Source organism: Martes martes, assembly GCF_963455335.1.
Source record: "Martes martes genome assembly, chromosome: 9".
In the NCBI taxonomy this organism is placed as follows: domain Eukaryota; kingdom Metazoa; phylum Chordata; class Mammalia; order Carnivora; family Mustelidae; genus Martes; species Martes martes.
In genome coordinates, this window is record NC_137896.1 from 131,777,864 (window position 1) to 131,792,331 (window position 14,468).

The 14,468-nt window shown below is 61.4% G+C and overlaps 1 protein-coding gene across 7 annotated transcripts in view; it reads right to left on the bottom strand.

The window, feature by feature from the left end:
- Positions 1 to 14,468, bottom strand: part of ATP6V1C2 (ATPase H+ transporting V1 subunit C2) — a gene marked incomplete at its 5' end in the record, with an annotated part of 50,746 nt that overhangs the window by 297 nt on the left and 35,981 nt on the right. For 3 of the 7 annotated variants that reach the window (XM_080814164.1, XM_080814162.1, XM_080814167.1), the window contains 8 exons: positions 227 to 359; positions 4,643 to 4,740; positions 5,552 to 5,689; positions 8,018 to 8,111; positions 8,224 to 8,316; positions 10,574 to 10,642; positions 11,196 to 11,294; positions 13,600 to 13,691. In XM_080814164.1, the coding sequence (XP_080670290.1) occupies positions 227 to 359; positions 4,643 to 4,740; positions 5,552 to 5,689; positions 8,018 to 8,111; positions 8,224 to 8,316; positions 10,574 to 10,642; positions 11,196 to 11,294; positions 13,600 to 13,691 (816 nt within the window). Of the gene's footprint in view, positions 1 to 222; positions 360 to 4,642; positions 4,741 to 5,551; positions 5,690 to 8,017; positions 8,112 to 8,223; positions 8,317 to 10,573; positions 10,643 to 11,195; positions 11,295 to 13,599; positions 13,692 to 14,468 lie in introns of all 7 variants that reach the window. The other 4 variants (XM_080814166.1, XM_080814168.1, XM_080814165.1 and 1 more) reach the window with 3 other exon arrangements.

Below are 14,468 nucleotides of genomic sequence, written 5' to 3' on the forward strand. Positions count from 1 at the left end.
CGCTCTGCTGTCCCGCCTCGTCTTCAGACCCGTTTCGAGGCGGCTCTCCAGCTCTGACACACACACACACACACACACACACACACGGCCTCTTCCCTGTCAGCCTGGCACATTTGTGAAACGGAGATCTTAGCAAGAGGGTAATTTCCATCCTTGCAAAGTGCCTCCCACGCGGAGAGCCTGACGTCCGTGCCGAAAGCCGGCGCTTCCCGGATTCTCTACCTACATCCAGGATGCTCGCGGCCGCTACTTGATCCAGATGCCTGAAGACGGAGTTCAGCACCTCCCGTAAACGTTTGGTGGAGGACTTCTTGTGAGGCTGCAGGAGCACCGCCTGGAAGTTCACCGGAAGTCCGTACCTTCCCAGACAGACAAGACGTGCGTTAAGTTACCTCAGAAGCAAGTGGGGGTCAAATACTCCCGACAAGAAACGGAGGAAGTTCTAGAAAGGAAAAGGCCTCGGCCAACATAGCTTAAGAAAATAAAACCCAGCTGAATGAAACGTCTAAGGTCAGAGGTGAGAGGATTTGGATCTTTCTGGATGGGATGTAGAGGATTTGGATCTTTCTGGATGGGAACGTCGCTAGTAGAACACGCCCACCAGCCATTTCTGGCGGTTCCTGGCGTGGTGTCTGCTGACGGCAGGGCCTGCTGGACCCGCAGGAAGGACACGTGAACGAGGCTGCTTGTAACAACGCATGCGCTGCTTTCACTGTAGATCAAGCCTACGACCTACGTAGTCCTGTGCCTCCGACGGACTCTGGGCGAGCCGAACCCCGGTTTCAGAACCCCGCCAAGGTCCTTCCAAGAGGCAAGTGCCGGAGAAGCTGATGGCCCAGCTGATCGCCTTGTCCCTCCTCTACCCACTCTTCCCTCCAAAACTGGCATTCGGGGCAAAGGGGCAGAGGGGCGGCCGCCGTCTTACCTGAATGAGCAGTTCCCCGCACACCGCCTACCCCAGCTGCCCGTGCGCTTCGGAAACCCGCTCCACGCCCCGGACGTCACCGAGACCGTCCTCTCCCCCCGCCGGCCCTCACTGCCGCCCCCGCTTCATCCTCCGACCTGGCCGGACTACACAGTCACGGCCCCGCCGCTCTGGGAGATGGTTCATCCTCCCTCACGCCCCCTGTGCCGAGAGCTCTCCTGCCTCCCCCAGCCTGGGAACTGCGGCAGGGCAGAGGCGCGGGTCCGTTCTGTCCCCGGTCCCGGAGAGCAACAGGCTTCAGTGCGTCGTGGATGCTGGCGGGACGCTCCTCGCTCCCCTCACCGAGCCTCCGAGCCCTTGGCCCCTTTCTCAGCCCACTCTTGACTTCAGGGCTTTTTCACATTCTTGCCAGACCCTTCCAGTCCTTTCCCTGCGAACCCCACTGGATCAGTTTAAAGGAACGCCTTCTGTTCTGCTCAGAATGTGCCTTCCAGAAACAGCTGGGTCTGCTCTGCGCATTCGCAGGGCTGCCCCCCACGCTGCTCCCTCCTGGATCGCTCAGTAGACAAGCCTCCTCCCTGATCACTGAGGCCACTTGGTGGGGAGCCCTCACCGGTACCCTCCATACCCAGACCACTGTAGCCACCCCACACCCCCCCGACCTGGCTGCAAGGGGCGTCAGCCTTTCTCACCTGCTGCCCCCTTCCCTGTAACGTCACCACCTTGCCCTGCTTAAAATAAACTTCCTCGGCTCCCTATGGCTCATTCCAAACCAGAGAGTATCCAGTGTCCTGTGTCACCCAATCATCCTTTGGCCACCACTCTAGCTTGTCCCACCAATGGCCTCATGGCCCATTTGCAGGGACATGTAAATCCTGCTTCCTCTCCCTCCTCCTGCCTCTGACTTCCTCATGGGCTTTTCTGCCTCTACCCCTTCAATGGTGGGGTTCCCCCAACGCGCCCTTTCATGTTCCCTCTACACGACTCTCCCTAAATGAATGCACCCGCACAGCCACCATTAGGGTTCCCTAACATTCCCCACCGGCACCCCTCCCGGGAGCCAGACCGACCAGCGAGCTCCCTGGCCGGCTCCTCCCGCCCGCCGGGCCCATCTCAGCTCTCAGCCCGGACGACTGCGGGCCCCGGTCCCCTCCACCCTGAGGGGGAACTAGCCCTTCCTCAGTGAGGGCTGGGTCCACTTCACTGTGGTTTTATTGCGTCCACGAACAGTCAGCATCTACTCCTTGTCCAGCTCCGGGCTGAGTGACAGAGGTGGAGGACGAGGAGGAAGACAGCACCAAGTGCCGAGTGGGGAGTCGAAGGAACAGGCCAGCAGGGGAGCCCCACCGTCTTCGCCCTAACAAACTTGTTGGTTCCAACATCTGTTTTCTTGGACTATGATCTCTCCATAGAACAGATTATGGAAAAGCCATTTGAAAGGATCAGGTAGCGCCACACACACGGATAAGAACTGGAAGCAGGTGAAAAAAGCTGCAACAGTGAGGACGAATGATCCCATCTGGGGGCTGAGAAGAGTCTTAAAACCACGAACCGTGATTATCTCTGGGCAGGGGACTGTGAGGAACTTTCTCCACAGTATGTATTTCTAAACGTGAATTTTTTTTAACAGCGTCCACGTATTACAACCGTATTCAGGAAGAATACAGAGACAGTAAGAAAAAGTTCTACGCTGATAGTCTCGTAAAGAATCATTGCTACAGCGGCACCTGGGTGGCTCCGTCGGTTAAGTGTCTGCCTTTAGTTCAGGTCATGATCTCAGGACGCTGGGACTGAGCCCCTTGCCGGGCTCCCAGCTCAGTAAGGAGCCTGCTTGTCCCTCGGCCTCTGACTGCCCCTCCCCCCTGCTTGTGCTGTCCGTCAAATAAATAAATAAAATCTTTTTTAAAAAAAGAATTATTTCTACATATACTTTCAGGGGAAATAGTTTGATCCAGCTGAAGATACCGAAGACCTCTACCTCCGCCTCTCGAGCAAACGGGCATCCACACTATGGGGCCTGAGAACCACTGACTTTGGAGGCGGGCAGGTCAGTGTGGGGCCACAGACGGCTGGAACACCGCGGGTTAGCCTGCGTACACCCTGCGACCCAGTGCCACAATCCAGGCCATTCCAGGCCTCGGCGACGGGCGGGGGAGGAGCTGATCTGTGTTTGGACAAAACCATACCTGGCAGCCACCATGTTGTGTTTGGGCAAACCCGTGCCTGGCAGCCACCGGTTTGTTTGAACGAAACCACACTGGCAGTCGTGTGGAGCATGAATCAGAGGCAGAGAACCAAGTGCAAGGCCGTGGCAACAGCTGGGCCGGGGAGGCCAGAGACGGAGGGAAGAGAGAAAGCAGAGGCAGGATGGATGGCCCGTCAGGGGCGCTGGGGGGCCCTGGGGGTGGGGGAAGGGAATGAGGATGCAGAAGCAGACGCAGCTGAGCCCTCAGGTTGGGGGCCTGGGGACAGGGAGGACGTGAGGCCACTGGCATTGACAGGGCAGCCAGAAGAAGGGGTTGGGAGGGAAGAGGAGCCAGATGTGCAGAGAAGCTGTTGTCTGGTGAGCGGCAGGAGCGGGAGACGCAGGAAGCACAGGCAGGGAAAGGAGAAGCAGGGAACAGGCCTCCGGGGGCGGGGGGGGGGGGGTGGCCGCCGGGCAGGCAGGGGAAGGGGCTGGGGACAGCACTCCAGAGGCTCGGAGGGCCAGGGGAGGCCAAGCAGCAGGGGTGGGAGCTTCTGGAAAAAGGGTGTCCAGCCAGCCGTGTGCGGTGCTACCAAGATCTGCCCCCCAAGCTGATGGCACGGGGCATCTTCAAAACACAGGAGGAAAGCAGGCTCCGGAAAACATTTCCTGGATGTGAGGGCGATCCGGCCGCGACATCTGTCACCCCAGGGATCACCAGGGTTGATTTGGCTGATGTGGCTGGCTAGACGGGTGTCCCCATCCCCCCTCACCGCTCCACGTGCGTCCCTCCCAAAGCCGCGCCGTCAGTCCAAGGGGACGACCGTCTCCGTGGAGGAGGACGGCTCTTCGGTCAAGGGATACGAGCAGCTGCGCTCCCCTTCTAGAACCTCCAAACCAGCTCTCAAAAAATATTTCCTATAAAATTCCATTTTTGTAAAAATTAAGTAAAAAATGGACCTATCTGTAAACTAGGGGAAAAAAGAGCAAAACGAGGACAAAAACTCCTAAAGCGGTTCACGCCGGCACCTGAGCCAGCAGCGCTCTCTCTCGGTGTCACAGGTACAGGTCACTCTCACGCACTGCGCTTCTCTATGGTTGCCTCACTCTCCACAGCGAACCCATTTCGCTTTTGTTAAAAACGACAAATTTTTGTCGTCGTTAATTCGCTCTGGTTTAGGTTTTAGTTTTTGGGTTGCCTTGGGCCTCCGAGGTCAAGGACGGAGGCGGTGTGGTATCTCTTCCAGGAGTGGCCAGGCCCCGGCAGGCGCGCCGACCAGCCCAGAACCTGCTGGAAAGGGGGCACGACCCCCGCCCCGGGGGCTGGCAGGAAACAGACGCGGAGCACAGGACCGCGGGGGACTTGGGAAATCCTACGCATGTCGCCAAGAGCCAGGAGCAGCACGGGGAGAGGGCGGGGGTGGTGGTGGTGCTGGATGGGACAGGTGGCAGCCCCAGCGGCCCCCCCCCCGAGCTGGCTGCTCCCCCCGCCCCCGGCAGGACAGCCCGGGCTGGGCGCCCCCTCCACGCACCTGAGCACGGACTCCACAAACACCCTCAGCGCCTTGATGTGGATCCAGGCAATGAAGGCTTCACTGAAGTTCACTTTGAGCCAGCGCAGCAGCGGGCCCTGCGGAGACAGGACAGCCGGTGACGCCTGGGGCAGCGGCGCTGGACGCCAGGCCAAGGGCGACACGGGTCCCGGCAGAGCGAAGCCTCGCGCGGAGAGACGCCCGGCGGCCAGCAGAAGCAGCGAGTCGGCCGGCCCCGGCCCACGTTCCCGGGGCACCGGGTGCCCGGCAAGCTCAGCGGGCCGCCACCTGGCACATGCGTGGGGCCACCAGAGACCGGGCTGCGGGAGGCCGGGCAGCAGCGGACGGGCTTCCCCCGACACCGGGCCACCAGGGAGCCCACCTCTGAGGAACGCATCACATCCCCCTGCCCCCCCAGCCCCGTCCTGGCATCAGCCACCAGCTGCCGCTTCCGGGGGCTCCACAGAGCCCACCTCACGAGGCCACAACCCCGGTCACCGAGGCTGGCGTGGCCGGTCCTCTAGGGGAGCCCGAGCGCCTGGACCCAAGGCTCTGAGCCCCCACTGATGCCTCCGTTGCCCACAAAGGTCAAGGGTGGGTCCAGCCAGCGCAGCCAGGGGAGGAGAGCCGAGCCGCCTGACCCCCACCAGCCAGCAGGGCCTGCCCCCGTCACCAGCGGCCGCCACCTCCAGGCAGGGCAGAGGACCCCTGGCCACCAAGCCGGGGGGCGGGGGCAGCTCCGAAGACGCCCTCCACACGAGGAGGCAGGCAGCATTCCGGGCTCCTCGCTGGAAGCCCGCCCAAGCCACACTGGGGAACAGAAAACGCCAGGCGCCGTTTCCTCCGAAGATGCCTGCGCCGGCGGGGACATGCGAGCGGGGAGCCCCGGGGCTGCGGGGTGCTGCTTACCTCGCCCTCGCCCTCACTCTCTCTCTCTCTGTCCGTCTGCCCCGCCGCGGGCCTATCGGGGTTACCTAGCGGGGTTACCTTAACCTTGTGGTCCGGGAAGGTGGAGGATCCCTTTTTAAGAGCAACACAGGAAGTTTGCTAAAGGCACAGAAATCATTTATTAATCTTTCAGCAAACACGCATCACAACAAACATAAAAAATCTGCATTGCCGGGAAAGCGCGTGGGAACACCGGCCCGCCCTCCGGACTTGCGGGCCGGCTGGACTGGAGATGGGAGGGGCGGCGGGGGAGGGGGGCTCAAATCTTCGGGGCCCCTACCGCAGGGACAGAGCCAAATGCCGGCAGTGGGGTCAGCTCCCACATCCCCTCCCCTGCCTGACCTCGGTCGGGACCACCCCTCCATGGGCAGCCAGGACAGGGGACCACGGAGTGCCCCTCTGCCCCATCCAGCCACGGTGGCCCGATGGCACTCCTGGAGGCCACATGTAGAAAATGAGCCAGGCATGCCGTTGGGATCTACCACCCTTTATCCTCTTTTCTCTGCAGACAGGGAGAAAGCCCTGGAAAATCCCACCCTGTGCTCTCCAAGGGAGCCAAAACCCCGGGATCTAGTCTGTCCCTTCTGGCTGACAAGTACCAAAGACGGCGCGGGATGCCGGTGAGACCCACCTCCCGATAAGCTAAAGGGGAAAGAGGTGCCTCGGAAGCCAGGGCAGGGCTGCCCCCGGCTGCCCCCTGCTCGGTGGCCCACAGCCCGAGCCTCGCAGGGAGCTAAATGTTTCCGAGTTGGCGTGTCTCCTCTGGAGCTCCCTTTCCCCTCCGCCGAGGCCCTGGCAGGGCTCCCGGGGCAGCCTGGGCGTGCAGAGCCCTCCACTTGCAGCCCTACACCTGCGAGGAGGCGCCAGCTGGCAACCTGAGCCCCAGACGGCAGGCGACAAGCTCCGGTGTGTCACCTTGCTCCTCGGGGGTCTGTGCCAGCGCCGAGGCTGGTGCCAAAGGCACGATGTGACCACCTGTCCTGTGGGCCGGGCCTCCCGCCTGGACGTTGGTCAAATCTGCCACTGTCTGGCCCCCACCAAGAGACACGGGGTAGGGGGCCCAGGGCCAGGACCCAAGCCAGCAGGGACGAGGCTAGAGAGAGCCCACCGGGCGCTCCCGGGCGATCAGGGTTTGGGGCGAGCTAAGGCCAAGGAGCAAAAGGGAAGGTGAACACCCTCCCTGCCTGGGTGTGTGGGGTCTGAGGCCTCGGGGCCCAGCACCTCCTCACGGGAACAGCCCTAACCCAGAGCCCGGCAGATCTGGGGTCTGAAACGCGTGCGTTCACTTGGTGTGCACACGCACGTCCGCTCACATACGCGTCGGCTTGGGGGCGGGTTAAAGCCCCCCACACGCACCACTACAGGACGAGCTCCTGTCTCGTCCTCAAAGGGGATGGGCCCGTCCAGCGGGGCTTTGAGAAGCCGTTCGTGGACCCCCGTGCTGCTGCTCACTTCCGAGGGGGCGGCTTGTCTGGAGTCCCTGTGAGAAAGCCACTGACCCCCGACATGCCGATTCCGCCCGCCCGCAGTCAGACAAGGCCTGGGGGCGACACGGGCCACGGGAGGGGCTTCGGGCTCTTCATCTAAGCCCGAGCTCGAAGCTTCGCGTTTACACAACAGCTTTCCTCCAGAACCTGAAGTACATTCTACTCCTCCTTCCCCCTCCCTACACCGGAGGCCGAATTGGAAGTTTCTGAGAACAGCACCCAGGGGGGATGGTGGGGAGAGGGGCCCTGGAGACATTCCGCCAGGGGGACCCCCGAAGCCACCCGGCTTAGGTCTCTCCACAGCAGGAGGATGACACGTGTGGAATGAGCCCCTCACACAGAGCAGCCGAGTGACCTTCCCAAGGCCACACTGTCACATTCCCAAACTCCAAGCCTGATTTGCTCCCCCACGAGCTCAGCGGCACTTGCACGAGGAAGGTTTCTGCGAGGCCGTCGTCAGAAACCTCAAGGAGAAGCCCCCACTCTTTGCTGAAAGCATCGGGGGAATAAATCCAGGGGCTGACGACAGGGGCTGTCCCATCACGCCTGAGAACCACACTGAGGAGGCCAGCGAGGGGACTAAGGGGACAGGCCTGCCTGCGCTTGGCACAGGGACCCCTGCCCGGATCCCCGCCTGCCCTGCCCGGATCTCGGGGCACAGGAAGGTGAGGGGGGTTCTCCTCCTGGGGGAAACGCTCCGTGACCTCCCAGAGCCTCAGTTTCTCAGGGGCGCGGTGGAGCTCGGAGTCCCTTCCCGCAGGAGCAGGGCCAGGACTCGGGAGCTCTCCCAGGGACGGCGCCCAGCGCCCTAGCTCACAGCTCAGGTGTCCCCTGGGTGCCCCGCCCTGGCAGCCCCAGGGGACACACGTCCCGGGCCGCGTGCCCCCAAGGGAGGGGGACGCTCTAGAAAGACGCCCGCCTGCCCATGTAGTCTACTCACATACTGTTGCTTCTTATCAGACAGCAACCTGCTCATCTCTTCCCTTTCCCTTTTAATTTCTTTCTCATCATAGTAAAATTCACGGACAGTGAACCTTAAAACAAGCAAATGAGAGGCTTTCACCAGGAAGCTTCCGGACGGAGCAGAGAGACCCCTCCGGTGGAGACAGCCCAAACCCAGAGGAGCCCACTGCGGCCAGCCCTTACTTGTTCTCTTTGGCTTTGGTTTTGAAATCCTCGATCACTTTTCGAAACAGGGTCACCGTGAAGAGGCCGCCCTCGTTGTCCTCGGCAATCAGTCTGGTGGAGAGAAGCATCTGGTCACTGGACGCCTCACCCCAGCCGAGGTCGGAGCTGGGCCAGGAGCGGCCTGTTCCCTCTCCCAGGGGAGGTGGGTCCCCGCCAAGGGGCAGCTGGCTCGTGGGCAGGCAGGGCCGCCCCACCCCACCCCCACCAGCTGAGGGCAGGGAACCAGACGCCCCTTGTGACTTCCTGACTCCTGGCCGGGGGGGTGGGGGGCTCCACCACCTGCTACTGCTCCCACCCACTCCTGCCCCTTCCACCCCCGCACCGGGCTGAAGCCTCTGGGGTCTCTGGGTGATCTAAACGCAGACCCTCGAGGGGAGGGAGGGGCAGGGGACTAGCTGCAGAGACCCCCGGTTTGGCTCCAGTGTGCGACGTGCCGAGCAATGGAGCTCTTCCCGGGTCTCAGTCACCTGTGTGTGCGTGTTGGGGGGGACGTGCCCAGGCTCTGGCGTGCTGTGCTCAGAACGAAGCAGGACAGACAGACTCCAGTTGGTGGGAACTGTCCCACCGTGTCCACCTCACGTTCAGTGTCCCCATGTTCCAATCAGCCAGGCTCCGAGGCACGCCTCAACACAGGGCCACAGTGGGCACCGTCCCAAACACAGGGGTCACGGCAGCCAGGGGTCAGCTCCTTCGAGCCAGCCTTGTCGGCCACAAGACCCAAGGGAAGCCCTTCGCCAAGCCCGGGCAGGTGTCACAGGCATGCTGGCCAAGTCACCTTTCCTGTCTCTGGGCCACTCCAGGCTCCAGAAACTTTTCCAGAATCACCTCTGCAGACCCTCTGCAGACCCTCCTGACACTGCAGAGCCGGGGGTTCCAGTCTGAGCAGCCAAATCACCTATTGAGGTAGCCGGAGGGGTCCCCCAGCTCGTGGCCACAGAAAGCCAGAGTCGCAGAGCACTGGCGGCCTCTGCCGAGCTGGTGGATCTCAAGGACCGGCCCCTCCATCCGGCTGTCTGCCCTCCTCCTCTCCCTGCGGATGCCCCTGGCTTCCTCTTCTGGCCTCCCCTCGTGACCTCGGGCTATGGCTGTCCCGTTCCCTGCACCCCTCCGTGTAGCTCCTGATCGCCGTCTCCTGTGAGCTGTGACCCCGGGAGAGCCACCCCAACCGGAGGGGGCCTCGGAGCTGAGAGCGGCGTGGGCAGAGCTGTCCTCACCCTACGCTGTGCACCCAGAAGCAGGTGAACTGGCGCGGCTGGCCGAGACTCACCGCCGTATCTTTTTAAATTACAAACTACTTCAGACATACGAAAAGGTATAGAGACGGGCCCTGGGTGGCTGTTGGTTAAGCGTCTGCCTTGGGCTCAGGTCATGATCTCCGGGTTCTGGGATGGAGCCCCACTTCCAGCTCCCGGCTCAGCGGGAGTCTGCTTCTCCCTCTCTGCCTCTCCCCCTGCTCATGCACGCGCTCTCTCTGTCTCAAATGAATCAATAAAATCTTTTTTTAAAAGAAAGGCAGAAAGAGTAACAAATACTGCATATAGGCTGGCCCCACTTAAGACTTAACGCAACTCTCACGCGGCAGAAGCCCCGGGCCCCACCCTAGCTGCGTGTCGCTCCCTGCTCTGAGGTCACCACTGCGCTGAGTCTGGCGCTTCCAATCCCCCAAACACCCCCTCGATTCTCCTGTGCACCTGCACGTGCCCAGATCCCATATGGTTTAGTTCCGTCTGTTTCCAGACCTTGAGTAACTGGCTTCACGCTGGGTGTGCTTCTCAGCCACTGGCCTGTCCCGCTCCACGCGGGACAGTGAGACCCACCCCTGCCGCTGCGGGCAGCCCCCTGCCGGGCTGGTGTCCCCATGTGCGTGGTCGTCACGGTTTGGATATATTCCTGTATCTCTTCTCCTGCCACTTTCCCAGCTCTCACCGGCCACTCCTGCTCTGACTCCAGCAGGCCAGACGCTGCTCAAACTGTCCCCACCCCACCCCACCCCCGTGGCCATCACAGATCAGAGCCAGGACCCTGCTCGACCCTCACGTAGCGGGGAAGCATTGACCTGAGCCAAGAACACAGAGCAGAGTGCAGTGGGGGGGATCTTTACCAGCACGCAGCCAGAGGGGGCTTCCTGGAGGAGCGGGCAGGGAAGCGGCATTCTGAAAGATACAGGGAGTCTGGCACGTGGCTGGGGGTATGGCTGCAAAGAACTCCAGGCTCGGGGACTCTGATAAGCTCAAGCGGGGAGGGCTGAGGGTCCCTGTACCCTCACAGCATACTTGGTGCCTAGGTGTCGAGGTGGGGGTTCACTCACTTAGTCGACCGAGGGACCACCATGTCCGAGAGGGATTCATAGGTTTTTTGCCATTGTGCGTAGCTTGGTCTGCAAGAATACGGATCATTCAGGGATTTCTGCAGAAAGGCTGGGGGGTGTTTGAGTGTTTAGGACACTGTACACCCCTTTTCCCAAGGGACTGAGATGAGTAGGCCTGGGCCAGAGAGCCCCGAACACCCCCACGGCCCTGCCATGGGCACTGGGGCCCCCCTCCCCATCCTGGTCCTGGACCCAGCCTCCCCCACAAGGGCGCCAGACGCCACAGACAGCCCAGGTGAAGGGTTCAGCTAGATATGTGTGGAAGCTTTCCAGTCCTGACCCTGTGTGGTCTCAGAGAAGCCAACTGACCTCTCTGGCTTCTGGACAAGGAGGTCACAGGCGCCCCCACCCCCACTCCCCGGTTTATTGTGAGCAAATGGGCTCCTGTCTAAGGCTCGTGGCACACAGAAGCTGCTCACTGCTTTACCCCGTGGACACTCATCTTGCTCCCATCCCTGGCCATGGAGGGCCCCCCTTTCTCTCCATTGGGCAGGGCCGGTTTCCTTCCGGGATCACCAACACGGGCTGAGGCCCCTAGTACCCCCCTTCCCAGGCCACTTACTTGGGGACAATGACCAGAAGTGTGACGAGATACTCAGAACCCAACACGAAGTCTTCTTTGCTCACGATATCGCTCAGTGTCCGGGTGAAGAGGTTTCCCCTGAATCCGGGTGGGACAAAGGGGGAGGGATTAGCAGAAAGGCAGAGGGAGGCCGCGTGGGCCCGGGCTTCTGGGATGCATGGACCCCCACGCACCCTCAACACACAGGCCCTGGGTCAGGAGGGCAGGCAGGAAACATGAAAGCTCAGAGGTCCCTGGGCTGAGTGTGCCCCATCCCCCAGCTGAGGGTGGCCAGAGCTGCCGGGGCTGGCAGGGCCAGAGGCCCCCTCACCAGTCCCCCGAGGGGCGGCGGAACCCAACACCACCATCACCCGTGCTGCCCCTGGGGCTGCTGGGAGGGGACCGTGGGTGGCAGGCAGCTTGAGTTACGCCAGTGTCAACACTTGGGCTGTCCTGAGCTGAGATGGGTCCAGAGAGAGATCCGTGTCACTTTTCACACCTCCCAGGTCCAGCTGCCAGGGGACATCACCTGCCATTGCTTGCTTCATGCCCAGCAGAACCCGGTCTCCATCGAGATCATGGTATTTTTAGCACATGGTTCAAGGGTACTGTAGCAGCAAGTAGGCCAAGGACGGCTATGGAGACTGCAGCCTGGGCACCCTGGCTGTGTCAGCTAATGTATTAGGACCCGACACTTCCCTGGCCAATGGGTCTCAAGCACTCTGCCAAGGCCAAGGTCTTAGGTAACACGCTACCTCCAGCCTCACCTTTCCCACCTGCGCCTTCACTGTTAAGTCCCTTAGGACCCTCTCCAAAGGCACAGGGCACGGGCCCCCTACCACGCCCCCGTTCTGCTATCAGGTCTGCTGTGTCTCATTTACACCTGCACTCCGAGCACAGAGCTGATTTTCCGCAGACACTTGTTGGGCGAGTCACTGTGAGCTCCCCGAGGGCAGAAATCCCATTTTCTTCTGCTTTGTTATCTTTAGGGACTGGCATAAAGCCTGAGAGGATAGCAGGTGCTGACTACACATTTGTCAAAAGAAGAATGGGCGAAGGCGGCCAAACAGCTTCACCCCCTCCCCCTCCAAGTGCTCTCAACAGATCAGCGTGGCAGTGAATCAGCTGAACGACGAGGCTGGGCCAGATGTCTGCTCAAGTCCCAAACGATTCTCAAGGAGTCCACAAATCCATGATGCGACGAGTAGATGGCCCAGCAGGCAAATGGTCAACGCCATGACGGCTCTAAGCCAAGGTCACCATTTAGGGTGCTCTCTGCCATCGGCGCGCTGCCCTTCTCCCATCTCACACCTTCGCAGGGCCAAGAACGAGGCGAAACTCAGGGGATGCCCATTTAATTCTGATGCAAAGTCACGCAACCAACGGTGACCATTTCTAGTTGAAGTGCATCTCGCCCTTTTTGGTTTTAAATTCTCCGCTATCGTACCATATGCTTCTTTCACAAGAAGACAGCCGGCCCAGGGACCATCCGGAGGGAGAGGCGGGAATGGGACGGTGAGCTGCTCAGAGGAGCGGCTGGTTCTGGCCTCCCCTGGGCACTGCCCTTCTTTGGAGGCTCCTCAGACAACTGCCCACAGGATCAGATCCAGAATCTGGGGAGCCTGGGAGGGTCCTGCATGCCAGCTCAGCCCGACTCAGGAGCACCTTCCAGACTCCGCGGCAGGAGCTCATCTGGCCTTTCCCGACATGCCTCCCACGACAAGGCACTCACTCCCTTAACCAGAGAGTTGCTGCCGGCATGACACTGGGTTTCTGCTTTTCTCCAGACACCTCCCGCTGTCTTGGTGACTGGTGACTGGTGTCCGCTGGCCACGCAGTCTGCTCCCTCTCTCTCGTGGGGGGTCCGTCACTTGAGTGCAGAAGGCTCCAGAGTCCCCGTGGATGCTCTGCTCTGGGCTGCAGCCCCCACTACCCTGGGGGCCCTCCCAAAGGGCCAAGCTCAGCTAGTCAGGTCCCCCCACCACCTTTGCAGAGAGGGTCCTCTGTTAAGTTTCCTCCAGGGGAAAGGTCTTAGGACCCCCCAGGTGTTTTCAGTAACCTGGGGAGGTTGGGAGAGGGAGGGAAGGGGGTGAGGGGCAGCATGGTGATCCTCTCTGGGCTCAGGCAGGGAGGGTACCACCACCCTGGCTCGGGCCTTTTCACCACGTGCACCAAGGCCCCCCTCCCAGTCCGCAGCTCCCAGAGAGGCAGGAGGGCTGCGGCGTCTGCCTATCTGCCTGGCTGGTGCTCGCTCTCGCTCTCTCTCTCTCTCTCTCTCTCTGACCCAGCACAGACCCTGGTTTACCCAGAGACCTGAAAGGCACACTCCTGCCCCCGCCCGGCCCCCGCCCAGCCCGGCCCCCCCGCCCCTGCCCTGCCCCTCAGTGCAGAAACGCAGACTCACATGGATTTCTTCTCCAGGTTCTCCAGGTTTGTCTTCAGGGTGCTGTAGGCGGCTGTTCGGGATTTCAGGTCAGTCTCGATTTGGGCCAGTTGCTATTCAGAAAAGCAAAAGACAGGGCCCAACTTCTCAAAACGGCCATAAACCGCGCACCGCACACTTCGGAGTAAGCAGTAAGTAATCAGTGCCGCCCGCTTGTCCGGAACGCTCACGTTTCCCTCCCCACCGCTCCCGCACACACGCCTGCGTTTGGCCCTGCGTAGCCCGTGGGGAGCAGGGGACAGATTCACGTCCCCACTCTGCAAGACCCCACCCAGGCACGGCTGTTCCAGAATCCCTCAGTGAGGTGACTCTTCTGATCGCAAGCCCTCCTCACAAGGCCAGGCCGGCCCAGGCTGACCCCACCCTGGCTTCTGGGGGGCCCACGATGGCTCAGCCCCGCCAGTGCTGGGTCCCGGGCTCCACTGGGCCCCGCGGCCCCCTCCCACGGGAAGGGGCGGGTAGGTAGGAGGCTCCTTTCAGCTTGCATGCAGGTCACGGGTCTGGCATGCAGGAGATCCCGTTGTCGAATTTCAGGGAGGGCGTCCCAGACCCCCACCCGTAGCAGGCCCGGGCAGACATGTCGTGGGAAGAGGGGATACAGGACAAGCCCAGGGCCCATGGCCTAGCTCTCCTGCTTTCTGGCTGCCTGGCCTCAGAGGCCTCATCTGCACGGCCAGGAGGATGATGTCCTCCCAAGGGCTGGAAAGAGAAAAGGCAAATGCCCACCAGGAAGCCCTCAAAACACAGCCCGTGCCCCCCGGGCTCATGCTTGGACAGCGGAGTCCCATCATTACAGAACTGGTTCAACAAAGGAGGGCGCCCCACGTTAC